The following is a 22,502-nucleotide window of genomic DNA, read 5'->3' on the forward strand; positions in this document are numbered from 1 at the left end:
AATATCCTGACCTCACATGTCATTGACCTTCTCTCTTCTAGTGATCTTCTCTTCATGCATACTACTCTGACCACCAGCATATTTTTTTTTTGGCTTCCTTTCTCTAGTACCCTGACTCCAACAATTCTTTGACCTTACCCAGACTTACAATCCATTAATTCTACTACCTTTTCACTATCTCTTATCTGCCACCTCCTAGGTCCTGAGTTCCATCCTCTTTTAAAATCCCAAAGTCGATCATTATAATGACTTCTTTGCATTCATCTTCAACTTCCTTGCCCCATTCTCTCTTTATCATACTTACAGTGAAAAAGCTAACTCAAATTTAATCCAGTTTTCTGCCTACTGTACACTATACCTGCACATCTAATCACAGCTAGAGAAAAACTCACAACAGTGTTCACTTTAAATTCAGCATCACTGATCTCAAGTGGGCCCTTAATTGCACCAGGCAATCATAATGCATTTCCCCACTTCTTTCACAACCCTGCTCTCCTAAATCACCTTTTTATACCTTTTCTTTTCTCTTCAACTTCTAATTCCTCCTTCCCCATCCTCAATCTCAGTTGGTGACAGTACTTCCTGTTTCACTGGGAAATAGAAACTATCACAAGGGAACTTCCACAAGTTCCCACAACCATCTCTACCCACCCACCCAACTGCCTCTATGCTCATATACTCTGCTTTTTCCCCTGTTGCTATGGATAAATTGCTCCAGATATAAGCCAAGTCTTTGTCTTATGCACTAGACTCAGTTCTCTTTTGCCTACTCAGGGCTATTGTCTAGCAATTCTTCTCTCTTTCTCCTGCATCATTAATTTATCACTCTCTGCTGAATATTTCTCATCAGAATGCGAACGTACTGTTTCTTCCATCTTACTAGCCTATACATAATAGGCTCAATAAAATATTCGAATGAATAAATTGCTAAATAAAAAGGTTGGCTAAACCTAAGCATGTTTAAATGGTTTCAGGATATATCCAGCTGAGAGGAAGAAGCTGAAAGTCTGAGAGAGGGAGTAAGAGAGCATCTAGATCTCTGAGGAGAAGGGAGGGTGTGGGTTCAAATACAAGTAGAGGAATGAATGTTTGTTGGGAGATGGTAGGGAGGAGAGAATAGGTAGGAATGCAAGTAAATTAGCAAATTTGGTAGTGGCAAGTGAGGGAGTTATGAAATTTTCTTTGCTTGTGAGCAAACCCCAATTTATGGAATGGGGTTTTCTTTGTGAAGTGGGAGATAGTATCATATGATGAGTGATGAGGTGCTGGAAGATGGTCTTGGGAATTTGACAAAAGTGTAGAAGTTTTAAAACAATGATTGTGGAGAGAGGGAGAGAAAACTGACTAGAGAAACATAGGAACTGACTGTCAGTGTTGAGGATCCAGCTGAGGGTAGTAACTGTGAATTTATAGTCACATCATTTTCTGTATAATGGTTATTCTTGGTAAAGCTTTTCCAAGAGGGCAAAGAGTGGTAGATAGTGCAGATTCATAATGTTCATTGCCATTATCATAAATTATTTTCTATTATAAGAAGTTTTGATCCTTTAGCTAGGTCTCTCTGTCTTCACAGAATATTGTTCTGATACCGTAAATGGTATCACCATAGTGAGTCCTCCTAGTAGGTTCATAATGACCACATTTCTCATAAAATCATGTAGGAAGAGCCGCTATTTGTCATATAAATGTTTTGTGTTAAATAAATGGATTTAGATGTGGTTTTACTTCTTCAAGTTGCTACTTGAGTTAAAAAATTTTTGCATAGAAGACTTGAAAGCATTTGTGTATTAATGTTTTCTTTTTTAGGGGCAAAGAGGCCCCGAGTTAGTTCAGGTGGTGTATCAGAGTCTCCTAGTGGATTCTCTAAGCACATTCAATCCAATTTGGACTTTTCTCCAGGACATGCTGCTTCAAGGTAAGATTAATTAATAAAGATCAAGTAGTTGTTGAATGAAAAATAATACATGTATATATTTTTTCTTAATAATGAATGTAATTTTTATCAGTGTGAGAATGGTAATGCGATATAAGAAAGGCCTGACGGATTTCATTTAAAGATATGTTTTTCTCCATATCTTAATGCCTCAGTGAAGAAAATGTGAAGTACTCCAGTTCCCAGCCAGAACCGCGGACAGGTCTTTCCTTATGGGACACCAGCCCTTCATACATTGATAAACTGGTACAGGGGATCAGTTTTTCCCAGCCCACATGTCCTGATCATATGCTTCTGAATAGTCAGTTACTTGGTACTCCAGGATCCTCACAGGTAAGGAAATTCGGTTTTTCAAATAAATTATGGAAGCCCTTTATTTTTTATTGTCTTTAGGTCTTTTTTTCTTAATGTATAAATCTTAGAAATATAGTATTAACACTTTAATTTGTACAGTTTTTTTTGACAAGAGAGAATTGAAGGAGACCTTCATGTGTTAAGAATCTTAAGTCACGGAAAAGAATTTTCAGACTAAATAGCTATGATATGACTGCTTTTGGTGATGTCAGATATCATATATCAGCTTTTCTTTATTTGACGCATAGAACCCCTGGCAGCGCTTGGTCAAAAGAATGACACGATTTTTTACCAAATTGGATGCAGACAAATCTTACCAATGCCTGAAAGAGACTTGTGAGAAATTGGGCTATCAATGGAAGAAGAGTTGTATGAATCAGGTATGTTTCACTGATTTTCATTATATTTTTTCCTGAGGAAAAATTTAAATATTTGAGTAAAAAACTGTCATTATCAGTATATTTTAAAAATATAAAGTAATTAGTTCAATTTGAAAAAGAAACAATTGAAGTTGAAGGAATTTAAGTGTTTTCTTTACCTTAAGAAATAATATTTCTTAAAAGACATCTCTAAGGTTATTAAAAATATTAAGAGACTCATGTTATTTTCATAAAAACTATGTATACTTAAAATGTAACAATAGCAATTGACTTCTTTCTGTGAAAGAGGAATATATTAACAATCTCACGCTTCCATCTCCACTGCTCCTACCTACCAATTTTTGTTGTTTATATTATCATAGCATATTTATAACATTGACATTCTAATCTGACTTTAGGCTTTTCAAAAATCTTAACATCATGAAAAACAAACAGAGGAGAATATTCTCTCTTAAAAGAGACTAAAGAGACCTGATAAATAATGCAATGCATGATCTTTCAGTAGATCATGGATTTAAAGAAAAAAAGCTATAAAGCATGTTATTGGAACAATTGGGGAAATTTGAATATGGGTTTTATATTAGATAATATTTTTGTATCAGTGTCAAATTTCTTGCATGTAATCATAATATTGTGGTTTTGTAGGGGAATGTCTTTATTTGTAGGAGAGACATGTTGAAGTGAAGTGATGCCGTTTGTAACTTACTTTTTTTTTCCTTAAAGATTGTCACCTGAGCTAACAACTGTTGCCAATCTTCTTTTTTTTTTTCCCCTGCTTTTTCTCCCCTAATCCCCCCAGTACATAGTTGTATATTTTTAGTTGTGGCTCCTCCTAGTTGTAGCATGTGGGACACTGCCTCATCGTGGCCTGATGAGCGGTGTCATGTCTGCGCCCAGGATCCGAACCGGTGAAACCCTGGGCCTCTGAAGGCGGAGCGCACCAACTTAACCACTTGGCCATGAGGCTGGCCCTGTAGCTTACTTTAAATAGTAAAAAACAACCACATAAATAAATGTATACTTATCTAGTTTGATAAAGGGAGGGTATATGGTTATTTATTCTACGATTCTTTCAATTTTTCTGTAGATGTGTAAGCTTTCAAAATTAAAAGTTATGGGAAAATGTTACTCTGCAGAAATCTGAGGCCAGCCTGATTTTCCTGTCACTTGTATAGATAATTTACTTTTTTTTTTAAGGTAGATTTATTGAGATAAAATTCAGATAACATAAAAATCATCACTTTAACCATTTTAAAGTGTATAATTCAGTGGTTTTCAGTATATTCACAAGGTTGTGCAACTATCACCATTTAATTCCAGAACATTTCATTGCCCACAAAATAGACTCAATACTAATTAGCAGTCACTTCTCGTTCCTCCCTCCCTTCATTCCCTGGCAACCACTAATTTAGTTTTTGTCTCTATGGACTGCTTATTCTGGACATTTCATATGAATGGAATTGTATAATATGTGGCTCTTTGTGTCTGTCTTCTTTTACTTAGCATAATGTTTTCAAGGTTAATCTATGTTATAGCATTTATCAGTACTTTTATCCCTTTTTATAGGTGAATAGTATTCCATTGTATGGATAGACTACATTTTTTTTATCCACTTGTCTGTTGATGGACATTTGGGATGTTTCCACGTTTTGGCTATTATGAATAATGCTGCTGTGAACATTCTTTTACAAGTTTTTGTTTGAACATGTGTTTTTGTTTGTCATGGCTATCATAACAAAATACCACAGACAGGGTGTCTTAAACAACAGAAATTTATTTTCTCACAGTTCTAGAGACTGAAGTCCAAGATCAAGGTACTGGCAGGATTGATTTCCTCTGAGGTCTCTCCTTGGCTTTCATATAGCCACCCTCTTGCTGCCTTCTCTTACGGTCTTTCCTCTGTGTACACTCATCCCTGGTATCTGTCTCTCTCTGTATCCTAATTTCCTTTTCTTACAAAAGACACCAGTCAGATTAGATTAGGACCCACCTATTTTAACCTAACCTAGGTCTTATTTTAACCTAATTACCTCTTTAAAGGCCCTATCTCCAAATACAGTCACATTCTGACGTACTGGGGTTTAGGGCTTCAACATACGAATTTTGAGGGGACACGATTCAGCCTATAACAATATGTTTTCAATTTCTTAGGTATATATCTACAGATGGAATTGCTAGGGCATATGCTAACTCTATGTTTAACTTTTCTTTTTTAATTTTAGTTTTAATTTTTATGGCATATGTTTAACTTTTTGAGGTGCTGCCTAGTGGTTTTCCAAAGCAGCTGCACCATTTTACATTCTCACCAGCAATGTATGAGAGTCCCAGTTTCCCCACATCCTTGTCAACCCTTCTTATTGTCTGTTTTTTTGATTATAGCTATCTTTGTGTAGGAAGTGTTATTTCATTGTGCTTTTGATTTGCATTTCCCTAATTACTAATTATGTTGACCATTTTCTCACATGCTTATTGGCCATTTATATATCTTCCATAGAGAAATAGCCATTCAAATCCTTTGACCATATTTTAACTGGGTTGTTTCTCTTTTTACCATTGAGTTGTAAGAGTTCTTAATCTACGCTAGACCCTTGTTAGATATCTTATTTGTAAATATTTTCTCCCATTCTGTGAGAGAAAATTCTCCCATTGTTTTCACTTTTTTTGTTAATGTCCTTTGACCCACAAAAATTTTTAATTTTGATGAATTTCAATTTATCTGTTTTTTCTTTTGTTGCTTATGCTTTTGATGTCAAATTTAAGAAACTGTTGCCTGATCCAAGAACGTGAAGATCTACACCTTTGTTTCCTTCTAATTGTTTTACAGGATTAGCTCTTACATGTCTTTCATCTATTTTGAGTTAATTTTGTGTGTGATGTGCGGTAGGGGTCCAAATTCTGTCTTTTACATGTGTATATCCAGTTTTTCCAGCACTATTTGTTGAAAAGACTATTCTTTCTCCATTGGGTGGTCTGCAAAATAAATTGGCTATAGCTATATTGGTTTATTTCCGGACTCTCAGTTCTATTCTATTGATCTATATGTCTTTGTTTATTCCAGTACCATACTGTTTTGATTACTATAGTTTTGTGGGAAATTTTGAAATTGGAAAGTGTGAATCTTCTAAGTTTGTTTGTCTTTTTCAAGATTGTTTTGGCTGTTTATGGTCACTTGCATTTCTATCTGAATTTTAGGATTAGCTTGTCTGTTTCTGCAGAAAAGGCATTTGGAATTTTGATAGGGATTACCATGAATCTGTAGGTTAATTTGGGGAGTATTTCCATTTTAGTAATATTAAGTCTTCCAATCCGTTAACCTGGGATGTATTCCATTTATTTAGGTCTTCTTTAATTTCTTTAAAGAATATTTTGTAGTTTTAAGTGTTCAAATCTTGCACTTCTTTGGCTAAATTTACTCCTAAGATTTTATTCTTTTTGATGTTATTGTAAATGGAATTTTTAAAATTTCATTCTTGAATTGTTCATTGCTAGTTTGTAGATATACACCTTTTTTTGCATATTTTTATAAGTTGATTTGTATCTTGCAAATTTCCTGAAATTATTTATTAGTTCTAGTAGTTTGTATGCAGATTCTTTAGGGTATTCTATATATAAGACCATGTTATTTGCAAATAGAGATAGTTTTACTTCTTCCATTCCAATTTGGATATTTTCATTTCTTTTTTCTGGTTTATTGCACTGGCTGGAACTTCCAGCATTCTGTTGGACAGAAGTGGTGAGAGCAGACATCCTTTTCTTGTTCCTGATCTTAGGGGAAAACTTTTCGGTCTTTTACCATTAAGCATAATGTTAGCTGTGGGGTTTTTTTGAGGAAGGTTGGCCCTGAGCTAATATCTTTGCCCATCTTCCTCTACTATATATGTGGTATGCCACCTCAGCATGGCTTGATAAGCAGTGAGTAGGTCAGTGCCCAGAATCCAAAACAGTGAACCCTAGGTCGCGGAAACAGAGCGCGCAAACTTAGCTGCTGTGCTACCAGGCTGGCCCCCCTGTGGATTTTTTATACATGCCATTTATCAGGTAGAAGAACTTTGTATTTTTAGTTTGAGTGTTTTTATTAAGAAAAAATGTTGTATTTTTTCAAATGCTTTTTCTGCGTCTATTGAGATGATCTTGTGGGATTTTTTACTTTTCCCTTTTTCTCCTTTGATAATAGGGTATATTAATTGATTTTCATATTTTGTATCAACTTGCATTCCTGGGATAAATTCCACTTGGTCATGGTGCATAATCCTTTTAGTGTGTTGATAGATTCAGTTTGCCAGTATTTGTTGAGGATTTTTTTTCCTGGGAAAGATTTGCCCTGAGCTAACATCTATTGCTTATCTTCCTCTCTCTTTTTTCTCCCCAAAGCCCCAGTACCTAGTTGTATATTCTAGTTGTAAGTCCTTCTAGTTCTTCCATGTGAGTCGCTGCCACAGCATGGCTACTAAGAGATGAGTGGTGTGGTTCCACGCCTGGGAACCGAACCCAGGCCTCCGCAGCGGAGTGCAACTAACTTTAACCATTAGGCAATCAGGCTTGGCTCTGTTGAAGATTTTTTTTACTCTGTTTAAAAGGGATTGGTTCTGTAGTTTTTTGGGGATGCCTTTGTTTGATTTTGGTATCAAGGTAATACTGACCTCATAGAACAAGTTGGGAAGTGTTCCCTCCTCTTCTATTTTTTTGGAACAATTTAAGATGAATTGGTACTAATTCTTTAAACTTTTGGTAGAATTCTCAGTGAAGCCATCTGGTCCTGGGCTTTTTCTTTGTTGGGGATTTTTCGGTAACTGACTCAATATCTTCACTTGTTATAGATCTATTTACTTATTTATTTATTTGTTTGTTTATTTTATGTAGAACATTTTATCTTTTTATTTTCTATTTTTTTATTTTTATTATTTTTTTTGAGGAAGATTACCCCTGAGCTAACATCTGCTGCCAATCCTCTCCTTTTTTGCTGAGGAAGACTGGCCCTGAGCTAACATCCATGCCCATCTTCCTTTACTTTGTATGTGGGACGCCTGCCACAGCATGGCTTGCCAAATGGTGCCATGTCTGCACCCAGGATGTGAACTGGTGAACCCTGGCCCACCGAAGCAGAATGTGCGAACTTAAGCGCTTTGCCACTGGGCCAGCCCCTGTTACAGATCTATTTAGATTTATTATTTCCTCTTGAGTCAGTTTTGGGATTTTGTGTGTTTCTAGGAATTTGTACATTTCATCTAGGTTATCTAATTTGTTGACATACAATTTTTAATAGTATAATCCTTTTAAATTCTGTAAGGTTGGTAGTAAGATCCTACTTTTATTCCTAATTTTAGTAATTTGAGTCTTCTCTCTTTTTTTCTTGATCAGTTTGGCTAAAGTGTTGTCAATTTTGTTTATCTTTTCAAAGAACTAACTTTTGCTCTCTTTGATTTTTCTGTTTTTCTATTCTATGTTTTGTTTATTATTTCAGTCATTTTAAATTTATTGAGACTTGTTTTGTTTCCTAACGTATAGTCTGTACTGGAGAATGTTTCTTGTGTTCTTAAGAAGAATGTGTATTCTGCTGCTGTTGGGTGAAGTGTTCTATGTATGTTTGTTAGGTTCAGTTGCATTATAGTGTTGTTCACATCTTTTATTTCCTTGTTTATCTTTGTCTAATTTTTATATCTGTTATTGAGAGTGGAGTATTAAACTCTTCAACTGTTACTGCTGAACTTTAATTCTTACTTTAGTTCTGTCAGCTTTTACCTAATAAATTTTGGAGTTTGGATACCAGGTAAACTTTTGTTTATAATTGCTATGTTTTCTTGATGTATTTACCCCTTTAACATTATATAATGTCCTTCTTTGCCTCTTGCAAAAATTTTTGCTACAATCTATTTTGTTTGACATTAGTAGAGCCACTCCAGCTCTGTATTGGTTATAGTTTGCATGGCCTACTTTTTCTCTTCCTTTTATTTTCAACCTATTTGTGTCTTTGAACCTAAAATAAATCTCTTATGGACAGCATATATTTATAGGATTATGTTTTCTAAATTTGTTTTCTCTGCCTTTTAATTGGAGAGCTCAATCCATTTACATTTAATGTGATTACTGATAAGGAATAACTTATTTCTGCCTTTTTGCTATTTTTCTCATACAGTAGTCTCCCTTTATCCATGGGGGTTATGTTCCAAGATCCCTAGTGTATGTCTGAAACTGTGGATATTATGGAATCCTATACATAGCTATGTTTTTTCCTATACATACATACCTATGATAAAGTTTAATTTATAAACTAAGTGCAGTAAGAGATTAACAACTAATAAAACAGAAAAATTATAATATATTACGGTAAAAATTACTATAGATCTTAGCAGCCTCAGCATATGAGTTTTTTCTTTCCTTATTACGTTGGGAACTTTCACTTTTTCACTTAAAGGAGGCACTTTATGATTTCTCTTTACTATGTCTGAATTGCCAGCATCACTACTCCTACATTTTGGGGCTATTATTAAGTAAAATAAGGATTACCTGAACACAAGCACTGCGATGCTGCAACTGTCGATCTGATAACTGAGACAGCTACTAAGTGACGAATGGATGGGTAGAGTATACAGTGTGGATATGCTAGACAAAGGGATAATTAATGTCCTGGGCATGATGGAGAAGGACAACATGAGATTTAATCACACTACTGAGAATGGCGCACAATTTAAAACTTATGAATTATTTCTGGAATTTTCCATTTAATGTTTTTGGATTGAGGTTGACCACTGGTAACTGAAACTGTGGAAGGTGAAACCACAGATAAGGGGGGACTACTATATCTTACATCCTTACGTCTTTTTTATTCCTCAATTTTCCCATTACTTCCTTTTTTTTAATAGATATTTTTTAGTGTACCATTTAAAATCCTTTTTCATTTATTTTACTCTTTTTGCCCTAAGAATTGCAAATATCTTAGTTTATAATAATCTAGTTAGGAGTACTACTAACTTAATTTCACTTGTACATAAAACTTTGCTTCTGTGTAGCTCTGCTCCCTTTTTATGCTGTTACTGTCACAAATTACAACTTCATGCATTGTGTACCCATCAAGATAGATTTATAATTATTGCTTCATGTGATTGTCTTTTAAATTAGGTAGGAAAAAAAAGTAGGAGTTACTAACAAAAAATTCATTAACATTGTCTTGTATTTACCTATATAAATTTTCCTTTACCAGTATTCTTTGTGTGGATTTCAGTTACTATTTAGTGTCCTTTCATTTTAACCTGAAGGATTCCTTTAGCTTTTCTTTGTGGGCAGGTCTGGTAGTTTTAAACTCTTTCAGATTTTAACTGGGAATGTCCTGATTTCTCTTTCAATTTTAGTGGATAGTTTTGCCAGATATGGAATTCTTGCTTGACAGTTTTTCTTTCAGCACTTTGAATATGTCATCCCACTGCCTTCTGGCTTCCATGGTTTCTGATGAGAAATCTGCTGTTAATATTGTTAAGTATCGGTTGTTCATGATGTGTCACTTCTCTCTTGCTGCTTTCAAGATGCTGTCTTTGTCACTGTCTTTCAACAGTTTGAATATGATGTATCTCAGTGTGGATCTCTTTCATTTTATCCTATTTAGAGTTCATTTAGCCTCCTGGATGTGTAGATCATTTTCCATCAAATTTTGAAAGTTTTTGGCCATTTTTTCAAATATTTGTTTGCCCCTTTTTCTCCTACCACTCTGGAACTTAACATTATGCATGTTCTGATACATTTGATAATGTCCCACAGGCCTCTTAGGCTCTGTTCGTTTCTTTTCATTCTTATTTCTCTCTGTTCCTTAGCAAGAGTTTCTGTTGATTGTTTTTTTCCTCTATGGGCCATATTTTCTTGTTCCTCCATGTGCCTTGTTCTTTTTTTCTGGGTGAGGAAGATTGGCTCTGAGCCAACTTCTGTGCCAATCCTCCTCCATTTTATGTGGGATGCTGCCACAGCATGGCCCAATGAGTAGTGCCAGGTCCACACCTGGGATCCGAACCCATGAACCCTGGTCTGCTGAAGTGGAGTGTGCAAACCCAACCACTATGCCACTAGACGAGCCTCATTTTGTCCTTTTTTTATTGAAAACTGGACATTTTGAATATTATAATGTGACAACTCTGGAAATCAGATTTTCCCCTTTTCCTAGGGTTTGTTATTGTTGACACTTGATGTAGTTGTTGATTGTTTGGTGACTTTTCTGATCTCATTTTGTAAAGTCTGTATTCCTTGTTGTGTATAGCCTCTGAAATCTTTTGCTAGCTTGGAAGTCAGCTAATGATTGGACAGTGTTCCTTAAATTCTTGGAACTAAAATATCTCCTAGTTTTTTCAGAGAGGTTCTGTGTGAGTTGGGGCATGCCTTTAATACTCAGCCAGGCAGTTGAAAGCTCTGCTTTAGCCTTCACTTCCTCCTTGTCCCATGCCTCACAGTCAGCCAGAGGTGGAGCTTATGGCCTTCTCACATCTTTCCTGAGCATGTCCACTGCGCTGTGCACAATGTGGCCTTTTAGATTTCCAGGAATATGTAAAAGGTTTTCAAAGCCCTTATCTTTCAAAACATCTTACTCTCCAACCTTTCCTTCTAGCTTTTTTGAGTAATCTGTTGTTTGCCCCAACTGTTATCTATTGCCTCAGTAAGCAGATGCTAAAGTATTTGCCTATAAATGTTTTTGACAAATGCTTCCCAGGTGGCAGCTTTAGCACAAGATGAGTTCTAGTCAGTCAGGCAAAGTAAAGACAAGTGTTCTGAGCAGATCTTCCGGGGAGCCAGATCAGCTTAAGACAATTTGCGAATGAGATTTATTCTGCTGCTACTTGTACCTGTACCTGGAATGCGGACTGTTACTTTCAAGGCTACTGTTGAGCTGAGGAATGGGGAATGGGAGTAGGGTAAGTTACAATGTTAGAAAGCTCACTATTCTTACTGAGTCTCACCCATTTTATATGAGTGCTGTGTTGCTGAAAGCTTTTAGTTTCCAGTGTCCTGAAAAAGTCGATTCTGACAATTTTTGCCAATTTTTTTTTCTTGCTTTTATTGAGTTAATGGGCTTTCGGAGTTCCTTACTTCTCCATTTCCATTGACATCATTTTTTGATTCACTCTTTCTGCCTGAATCCTTGAAGATTTTCTTTGTCTTTGAAGTTTAATAGCTTAATTCAGATGTGTTGCGTATCTTTAATTTTCCCAGAACATGATGTGTTGTACCAGTATTGCACAATTGTGGTATACCTGTGTATTTTTATAGTCATTCCTTGAAGAGAGAATTACTACAAATGTTTTTGTAATTTCAGCTTGGTTTAGCTGGGTAAATCTTCTAATATTGCTTGAGCTCATTCATCTAGCTGTAGTCATGTGATAGCTTTACTGTGGCTGGTGATCCAAGATGGCCTCATCCATGTTGGGGTCTTGGTGCTGGCTGTTGGCTGGGCCGTTCTTTTTGTGTCGCTCATCTAGCCTGGGCATCTTTGTAGACCATAGGAATATTCTAAAATACTGAAAGAGGAAGGAAAGGCCTCTCAAGACCTTTGCCATTTTCTGATTGCTGCTGTAGATTTTTAGCCACAAATCTGGCCTTTCTTTTTCTTTCTTTAAGTTTTTATAATCTTGTTTTTCCTCTTAGCCTATTTGTATTCTGTTCAACTCTTTCTTCTTTCAGTGGTATTTTTTTGAAATAGTAAATTTATCTTGTTGCTAAGAGTTACATTGACTCAATCTTTGGTAATGGGGCTGCATCCCGTTTATTGGTCGATCTGGGTTGGGTGCATACACACCCACTGGCAGCGGACAGTCCCTGGAACGAGTGAGATTTTCAGCTGGCACTACTCCTGTTGTAGAAGTGCCTCTCACATTTTTATTTCAGTAGTATCATTGACCTGAGATTATAGTTTTTGTTTAGAGTATTGTCTACCCACACATCGAGCTTAATCTTGTTTTTATTGACTTAGGTTACTGTATCAACAACTGATAGAAGAAACAATAAACTGATTTTCAAAGTAAATTTGGTAGAAATGGATGAGAAGATTTTGGTTGACTTCCGGCTTTCTAAGGTATGTAGAAGAGCACATTTTTTAAAAAAAATACTTTGTTTTGCTATTCTTAAAGAAGTATTGCATATTCATTGTAGAAATTTTAAAAGTACAAAAACATATAAAGAAGAAAATAAGAATCAAGTTTAATCTTATCATCTAGAGAGGACACAGACTTATTTTTGATATATTTCATTATAGTAGTCCTCCTACTTATAGCATATACTATATGGAACTACTCTTAGAGACTTTTTTAAATGGTGTTATATTTGTATATACATGGCATTTGTAAATATGTGGTAACTTGGTTTTTTTGATTTAATATTGTGAACATTTGTTCTTTTCATTATTTATTCTTCTAAAACATAGTTTTACCAATGCTTGAAACAGACAGGATGTCATTGCTTCTGCTCTCTGAGCCCAGTGTGATGGGAATAGTGATGGGCCACAAATCCAGTCAGAATTATTTATGTAGCTACGTCTTCTACCAGGATATTTGATCTTCGTAAGAAGACTTGAAGGGAATGGTAGCTGGATTTACCTAAGGATATTTGTCTCTGCTTACCACTAAAGAAAGTTTGATTTTATGGCTTAATCTTTTTTTTTTCTTTGACATTATTTTTGGGTATCATTTCTAATACAGGGTGATGGATTGGAATTCAAGAGACACTTCCTGAAGATTAAAGGGAAGCTGAGTGATGTTGTAAGCAGCCAGAAGGTTTGGCTTCCTGCCACATGATAGACCCATTGGCTCTGGGATTCCTGGTGAATATAGTGCTGCTATGTTGACATTATTCTTCCTAGAGAAGATTATCCTATTCTGCAAACTGCAAATGATCCTGAACAGTTGTTTTCCCCAAACAATTTCCACTTCTGTTTGTATGTTCTTCATAAAAGTAATACCTATATTTTAATTGTAAATAAAACTTTGGGGAAGGGATGGATAGAATTCATTAGATATTTCTTCATCTGTGTTTAGTGTCTGAATTTGAGACCCATCTGGTGGAAACCAAGCTTTGGGGATACACGAATTTACCAGCTTTTATACCAACATAATAAAAGATGATATTTTTGTCCTGTTTTTAAAATAACATTTAGTTTCTTCCAAAAAATACATATTTCCTCCATGTTGATTTAATTATATGGATGAATTAGTGAAAACAGTCCTTGTGACTTTTGGACAGTAGATTTATCAGTCTATGAAGTAACATCAACTTCAAAAAATATATCCCCAAGATTTGTACTTATACTTTCAAAAGGGCCTGATGAGGTATATAAACCTGTTTTTGAATTATAACTATTAATTAAAATTGCAAGAAGGTATGTTTTTTTTGGTGTAGTTAATAATATATAAAATACTGGTTGGTCTTTCGAGTAGAAGTGGAGCATAAACTCTAGTGCTTAACTGTCTTTACTCTAAAATTACTGTTGCACATTTTAAATATTTTTCTATATTATTTTCTACTTTCACAGCCATATTTTAATTCTTTATTAAAAAATAAATTCTATTTTGAAAATGAATAGTTAACTCTGTGAACTTATTGGTGACTAAGCTTCTAGGTGGTAAGGAAGAAAAGAGGAGGGAGAAGTAAGGAAACTATGATAGAAATAGATGTAATTCCTGGTACTTTAGCTATTAGATTTACTCAGACTTTGTCCTTCTAATAAAATTTACAGTAACTTTTGAATGTATTAGGTTGGGGCCTATATTTCTTTTTCTTGGTAATTTATGAAAATCACTTATCTTAGTCTGAAGTCTAACATCTGAAATTTTATGGTTAGAATTTATCACTTGTTAGTGTATATTGATAAATTGTGTTACTGTAGTATACCCATAGGAGGAATAAATTTGAACCAATTCCTAAGAACTGAGTCAGTAAATTCTCAAATATGAAAGAAATTTTGTTCCTGAGAATTTGACAAGTCTCAGCCATTAGTAACTCTCAAAAACAAAGTTCTCTCTGGCTTTGACCTCTCTCCTGAGCTCCAGACTTTATAGCCACAGTGTACCTGGTATTTCCACTTGACTAATAGTGATCTCATGACCAAAAACACCTTTGGCTCCCTGTTCTCCAACCTGTTCCTCCCTGGTGTCCCCATCTCAGTAAATGGTATATTCAACTCCCCAGCCCTAGAAATCATCCTTCTTGTATTACTTATCCTTCAACAGTTCAGAAAAGCAGTCAGAATGATCCTTCTAAAATGTGAATCAGATATCCCTCCCCTACTGTCAACTCTCATGGCTTTTCATCACACTTCAAACAAAATTCAAAATTTTCTCTGTGACCTACATGGCTTTATGGGATCTGCCCTCTGGCCACCTCTTTGGCCTCATCTGCCACTCTCCTACTTACTCATCCTGCTCTAGCCACATTGGCTCTGCTGTTCTCCTGACAACGTAAGCACATTCTCATCTCGAGATCTTTTCATTTGCTGTTCCCTCTACCTGGAGTACTTTACTCCCAAATATTTGTGTGGCTTGTGCTTCATTTTAAGTCTTTCCTTAAGTGTCACCTCCTATGCAAAATCTTTCTCTGACTTATCTAAAATATTACACCACCTTTATCACTCTATTTCCTTTATGTTTCATCATAACACTTATCATCTGACATTATAGGATATATTTATTTGTTTATCTATTAAGTGTCTGTTTTCCCCATTGGAATATGTAATATGTAAGCTCCTTGAGGTCAAGGACCCTATCTGTCCTATTCATTTCTGTATCCCCAGCATCTACAACATTGCCTGATACATTACAGCGTGCAATAAATAGTTGGTTAATGAAGAAATAGACACTCAGTTGATTGATCCACCCTCAAAATATATCTGGAAACTGAATACTTCTCTCCATTTTTATTGCTACCGCTCTACTTCAAGCTCCTTCATCTTCTCCCTGGATTTCTTAATAAAAACTAATGTCTTTTCCCACTTCCACTCTTGCTGTTTCCCAATCCTCTCTCCTTCAGTCCTTTTTTTTACATAGGTCTCTAAGTTATTATTTTAAAAGGTAAATTGTACTGTGACACTTTCTTGCTTAAAACCCTCTAATGGCTTCCCATTGCATTAAGAATGGAATCTAAATTCTTTGCTCTGCCTGACCTAGCACTGCATGATTTACTCACTGTACTGCAAGCAGGGCAGCCTTCTTTCTGTTCATGGACTATGTCAAGTCTTATTTCCTTTTCAGGACTTTGACGTTCACAGCTGCTTCTGCCTGGAACCCCTTCCACTAGTTTGCATAGCTGACTTAGCATTCAAATCTCAGCCGAAATGGTTCTACTATTCCCAATCACTAGCACATTATTCTATTTTCTTCATAGAACTGATCGCTACCTGAAATTATTTGTTGTCTGTTTCCCCCACCAAAATGTAAGCTCAGACTTTGTCATTTCTTTTCACCCTTGTGTATCCTCTCTATATAAGAGCACCTGGAATATAGTGGGTACTAAATAAATATTTGTTGCATAAATGAATGAATGTTGAATAAATGAATGAATTAATTAAATATCAGATGAGGAAAATGCCATAGAATATTGTAAGGGAAAGGTGAATAGATGGTAGACAAACTTTATCAGCTATTGGTATTTGTATAGAATGGTGGAAAAAGTTCAACTCAGATTTGGACAGGCTAGCTCTGACATTTATAATTATGTGAACATTGACAATTGCTTCTGTAAAGAGGCTGATAATAACTACCTTTTAGAGTTGTTTTTAATGTTAAATGTGTTAATGTATATCAAGAGTGTAGAATACTTTGTTGCACAAATAGGCATTCAATAAACATAAACTGCCATAATTTTTCTGTAGTATTCATTATGCTATTGGGAGAAGGTATTTACTCTCATTATTAAAAGTAATAGCTGCTTATCAGTGAAAATTTGGAAAGGGTAGAAATGAGACTGAAGAGGAATTTATTACCCAAAGATAAAATTTTGTTGGAAAGCTAAAATCTTTTTGGAAAGGTCAACCCATGCTGTGTGTGTGTGTGTGTGTGTGTGTGTGTGTGTGTGTGTGTGTGTGTGTGTAGCGTGGCGTGTGTTCTGTGTGTTTGTTGAGATAAATATAGATACATAAAATACGTGCAGTTTAACAAGAAGTTGTAAAGTTAATATCTGTCTAACCACAACGCAATTGAAGAAAGATCATTTCCTGACTCCATGTACCCCTTCCCCATCAAAACCCACTTCTTCCCCCGAGAAGTAATCACAAAATTTACTTTTGTAATAATCCGCTCTTTGATTTTCTTTAGTTTTCTTACCTTATGCATCTTTAAGTGATATAGTTCAGTTTTGCCTGTTTTTGAACTTGATGTAAATGAAATTATGCTCTATTTTTTTTTTTATATTTGTGCTATTACATGTATTATTCATTGATTTTAATTACGATATAGGATGCCATTTATGAATAGACCTAATTATTTACTCATTCTACTGCTAGTGGGTATTTGGATTGTTTACAGTTTGATGCTATTATTAGCAATCCTGCTAAGGACATTCTTGTGCGTTTCCATGAATTTCTGTAGACCTTAGAGTATATACCTCGGAGTGGAATTGCTAAGTTTTAGGATATGCATATCTTCTGCTTTAGTAGAATAATGGCAAGTTGTTTTCTAAAGTGATTGTACCAGTTTATACTGCCATATAAAAAGAATATGGAATTACTGGAAAAACAGTTTGGAATGATCTACTAAAGTATGAGAATTTTCATAGTAACAGAATATGTGTTTCTAGTATTCTGAGTTTTCACCTACATTTGATGTTGTTAGTCTAATTTTTGCCAGGTTGTTGGTGTGTAATATCTCAGTTTGGTGTTAATTTTTCTTTTTCTTTTCTTTTCTTTCTTTCTTTTTTTTTAACAGTGATTCTTTCTTTCTTTCTTTTTTTTGAGGAAGATTAGCCTTGAGCTAACTGCTGCCAATCCTCCTCTTTTTGCTGAGGAAGACTGGCCCTGAGCTAACATCCGTGCCCATCTTCCTCTACTTTATATGTGGGATGTCTGCCACAGCATAACTTGCCAAGTGGTGCCATGTCCACACCTGGGATCCGAACTGGTGATCCCCGGGCCATGGAAGTGGAACGTGTGAACTTAACTGCTGCGCCACCAGGCTGGCCCAAATTTTTCTTGTTCTTAACTTTAAATGAGGTTGAATATCTTATAACGTGCTTGTTCTGGTCTTTTGCTTATTTTTCTATTTTTTTTTTAATTTTTTAATTTAAAGATTGGCCCCTGAGCTAACATCTGTTGCCAATCTGTTTTTTTTTTTTCTTCTTTTCCCCAAAGGCCCGCAGTATGTGGTTGTATATTCTACTTGTAGGTCCTTCTGGCTCTGCTATGTGGGACCCGCCTCAGCATGGCCTGACGAGCGGTGCTAGGTCCACGCCCAGGATCCAAACTGGCGAAACCCTGGGCCGTCAAAGTGGAGTGTGTGAACTTTACTACTCGGCCATGGGGCCAGCCCCTGTTTTTTCTTTTTCTTAATGATTTCAGTCCTTCGTATGTTTAGCATACTGTTTCCTTGTCAATTACATGTGTTGCAGGTAATTTTAATGTAGTCCAATTATGACCTTTCTTCTGGTTAGTGGTTTGTTTTGTTTTGTTTTTTGGTGAGGAAGGTTCACTCTGAACTAACATCTGTGCCAATCTTCCTCTGTTTTGTATGTGGGTTGCTGCCACAGCATGGCTGATAAGTGGAGCAGGTCTGCACCCAGGATCCAGACTGGCGAACCCAGGCCGCTGAAGTGGACCATGCAGAACTTCAGCTACTTGACTATGGGGCCGGCCCATGGCTAGCATTTTTTGCTTCCTATTTAAGGACTCATTCCCTACTTCAAGATCGTGAAGATTTTGTGGTATATTATCTTCCAAAAGCTTTATCGTTAGCTTTCAAGTTTAGATCTACAATCCATGTGAAAATGGTTGTTGTGCATAATGTGAGGTAGAGGTCAAGTTTCATTTTTTTTCCTATATGACTATCTAGTGCAGCACTGGTTATTGAAAAAGTTATCCTTTCCCCACTGCTCTAAATTGATGTCCGTTCAGTGTTCAGATTTTCAATTCTTATTTTTTATACAGTATGTTTTGAATCAGGATCCAAATAAAGTTCACACTACCAATTTGATGTCTTAAGTTGCTAAAGTTGCTTTTGGTCTATAATTCCCACTTCATCCTCCCGCCCTGCCTTTCTGAGTTTTTTTTCTCTTGTAGTTTATTGGTAGAAGAATCTAGCTGGTTTACTCTATAATTTTCTTTAGTCTGGGTTTGCTGATTATATCACTGGTACAGTTTCACGTTTCCTCTATCCTCTGTGTTTCCTTTACATACATACGTTCAGGATGCCAGTCCTGTGTCAATTATATGTGTTGCATATAAGCATTTAAAATCATAAATTTCCCTCTGAGTACCACTTCCTGCCACAAATTTTCGTGTGCTGTATTTTTGTTATATGGCTCAAATTTTTAAAAAAATTTTTTATGACTTATTTTTTGACCTATGGATTATTTAGAATTATGTTTCTAAATTTCCAGACCTTTTGGAATTGTTTTTATTTAAAAACTTTTGAGATATAGTTTATATATCATAAAATTCACCCTTTAAAGAGTACCCTTCAGTGGTTTTTAGTATATTCACAAAGTTGTGCAACCATCACCACTGTCTAATTCCAGAACATTTTTATCACCCCAGAAAGAAATCATAGTCGTTAGTAATGACTCCTCATTATTCCTCCCTCAGCCCCTGGGAAACACTAATCTACTTTCTGTCTGATGGATTTGCTTATTCTGGACACTTAACATAAATGGAATTGTGTAATATGTGGCCTTTTGTGTCTTTTACTTCATGTTTTCAGGGTTCATCTATGTTGCAGCATGTGTCAGTACTCCATTCCTTTTTATGGCTGAATAATCAATTGGATGTGTATACCACATTTTGTTTATCTATCCATCAGTTGGTGGACATCTGGGTTTTTTCTACTTTTTCTCTATTACGAATAAGGCTGCTGGGAACATTATTGTACAAATTTTTGTGTGTCCATGCATTTTCAGTTCTCTTGGGTATATACCTAGGAGTAGAATTGCTGGGTGGTAATAGTTTTATGAATATTTTTTATTGATTTTTAGCTTAATTGTATTGTGGTCATAAAGCACACTTTGTATTGTTTCAGTACTTTGAAATTTGTTGAGTCTTTCTTGGTGGTTCAGAATATAGTTAATTTTTGTAAATATTCCATCTGTGCCTAAAAGGAATATGGTGTATACAGTTATTGGATACAGACTTCTATGTACGTGATCAACTCAGGTAATCATATTCAAATTTTCTATATCTATGCTGCTTATTCAATGAATTACTGAAGAAGTAAGTTAAGATCCACTATGATTGTGAATTTGTGTATTTCTCTTTATGGTTCTATTAATTTTGCCCTATGTATTTTGGGGTTTTGTTCTTAGGTTATATACAGGTGCAGACTTGTCATGTCTTCTCAGTGATTAAACCATTTATTTAGAAGTGACTCTCTTTCTAGACATAGTAATGCTTTTTGCCTGATGTTATTACAGCTCCACAAGCTTTCTTTTGGTTAATGTTTACATGGCGTATCTTTTTTATCCTTTTCCTTTTAACTTTTCTAAATCATATGTAAAATGTACCTCTTTTAATTATTTTTTAAATCCAGTCTGACAATTTTTGTCTTTTAACTGGAGCGCTTATTTCATTTGCACTCAATGTAATTACTGATATATTTGGATTTATTTCTGCCATCTTACTTTGGTCCCACTGGATTTATATTGTTTTCTACCTTTTCTGTCTTGCTTGGTATTTTCTTTTTATTTATTCCTCCTCCCTTAACTTGAAACTAAAACTTTTCTATTTTTGGAGGGGTTCTCTAGAATTTACAGTATACATACTTATCAAAGTCTGAAGTTAACCCCTTGTACTCTTTCTGGACAATCCAGGAATCTTATGCTTTTCTAGTTTATATACTATTGTTGTTGTGTGTTTTAATATTATGTGTGTGTATGTAAATATGTCTATATAAATGCTTTTGAGAAAATTGTAGCTTCACATGTAGTTGTGAGAAATAATACAGAGAGATCCTGTGTGTTCTTTACCCAGTTTCTCCCAATGGTAATGTCTTGTAAAACGATAGCATAACCAGAATATCAACATTGATATAGTCAAGACAGAACATTTCCATCACCACAAGAATCCCTCATGTTGCCCTTTTATAGCCATACTCACTTCCCTCCCATCCTCTGGGAACCACTAATCTATTCTCTATATCTATAATTTTTTTTTTCTGTCTTTCCCTTTTTTTTAAGTTTTTTAATTAAGGTTATGAAAGTTAACATCCTTGTGAAATTACAGTTGTACATCATTATTAGTCATGTTGTAGGTACACTACTTCACCCCTAGTGCCCTCCCCCCACCCTTTCCCCTGGCAACCACCGATCAGTTCTCTTTGTCCATGTGTTAATTACCACCTATGAGTGGAGTCATACAGAGTTCGTCTTTCTCTGTCTGGCTTATTTCACTCAACATAATACCCTCAAGGTCTATCCATGTTGTTGTGAATGGGACGACTTTGTCCTTTTTTATGGCTGAGTAGTATTCCATTATATATATATATATATATATATATATACACACCACATCTTCTTTATCCAATCCTCAGTTGCTGGGCACTGAGGTTGGTTCCATGACTTGGCTATTGTGAATAATGCTGCGATGAACATAGGGGTGCATGGAACTTTTGGAATTGCTGATTTCAGGTTCTTAGGATAGATACCCAGTAGTGGGATGGCTGGGTCATAAGGTATTTCTATTCTTAACTTTTTGAGGAATCTCCATACTGTTTTCCATAGTGGCTGCACCAGTTTGCATTCCCACCAACAGTGTATGAGGGTTCCCTTTTCTCCACAGCCTCTCCAACATTTGTCACTCTTGGTTTTGGATATTTTTGCCATTCTAACAGGTGTAAGGTGATATCTTAGTGTAGTTTTGATTTGCATTTCTCTGATAATTAGTGATGATGAGCATCTTTTCATGTGTCTATTGGCCATCCGTATATCTTCTTTGGAGAAATGTCTGTTCATGTCCCCTGCCCATTTTGTAATTGGGTTGTTTGATTTTTTATTGTTGAGTTGTGTGAGTTCTTTGTATATTATGGAGATTAACCCTTTGTCAGATAAATAACTTGTGAATATTTTTTCCCAATTAGTGGGCTGTTTTTTTGTTTCAATCCTGTTTTCCCTTGCCTTGAAGAAGCTCTTTAGTCTGATGAAGTCCCATTTGTTTATTCTTTCTATTGTTTCCCTCATGTGAGGGGTTATGGTGTCCGAAAAGATTCTTTTGAAACTGATGTCAAAGAGTGTACTGCCGATATTCTCTTCTAGAAGACTTGTTGTTTCAGGCCTAATCTTTAGGTCTTTGATCCATTTTGAGTTTATTTTAGTAAATGGTGAAAAAGAATGGTTGATTTTCATTCTTTTTCATGTGGCTGTCCAGTTTTCCCAGCACCATTTGTTGAAGAGACTTTCTTTCCTCCATTGTAGGCCCTCAGCTCCTTTGTCAAAGAATAGCTGTCCATAGTCTATATCTATAATTTTATCATTATAAAAGTGTTATATAAATGAAATCGTACAGTATTGTAACCTTTTGGGATTGCTTTTTTTGTTTGTTTGTTTTCTGTGAGGAAGATTGGCCCTGAGCTAACATCTCTGCCAGTCTTCCTTTATTTTGTATGTGGGATGCCGCCACAGCACACCTTGATGAGTGGTGTGTAGATCTATGCCTGGCCTCCGAACCCACAAACCCCAGG

General features: G+C 35.6%; 1 protein-coding gene across 4 annotated transcripts in view; it reads left to right on the forward strand.

Annotated features, from left to right (window-relative positions):
• Positions 1 to 18,804, forward strand: part of CHEK1 (checkpoint kinase 1) — a 34,766-nt gene extending 15,962 nt beyond the window's left edge. For 2 of the 4 annotated variants that reach the window (XM_070623385.1, XM_008529338.2), the window contains exons 9-14: positions 1,807 to 1,915; positions 2,089 to 2,266; positions 2,536 to 2,667; positions 12,611 to 12,712; positions 13,335 to 13,456; positions 18,367 to 18,804. In XM_070623385.1, the coding sequence (XP_070479486.1) occupies positions 1,807 to 1,915; positions 2,089 to 2,266; positions 2,536 to 2,667; positions 12,611 to 12,712; positions 13,335 to 13,430 (617 nt within the window). In that variant the 3' untranslated portion in view covers positions 13,431 to 13,456; positions 18,367 to 18,804. Of the gene's footprint in view, positions 1 to 1,806; positions 1,916 to 2,088; positions 2,267 to 2,535; positions 2,668 to 12,610; positions 12,713 to 13,334; positions 14,213 to 18,366 lie in introns of those variants that run through there. The other 2 variants (XM_008529337.2, XM_008529336.2) reach the window with 1 other exon arrangement.
• Positions 18,805 to 22,502: the final 3,698 nt, after the last annotated feature.

This window comes from Equus przewalskii, chromosome 6 (assembly GCF_037783145.1).
Source record: "Equus przewalskii isolate Varuska chromosome 6, EquPr2, whole genome shotgun sequence".
NCBI classification, from domain to species: Eukaryota; Metazoa; Chordata; class Mammalia; order Perissodactyla; family Equidae; genus Equus; species Equus przewalskii.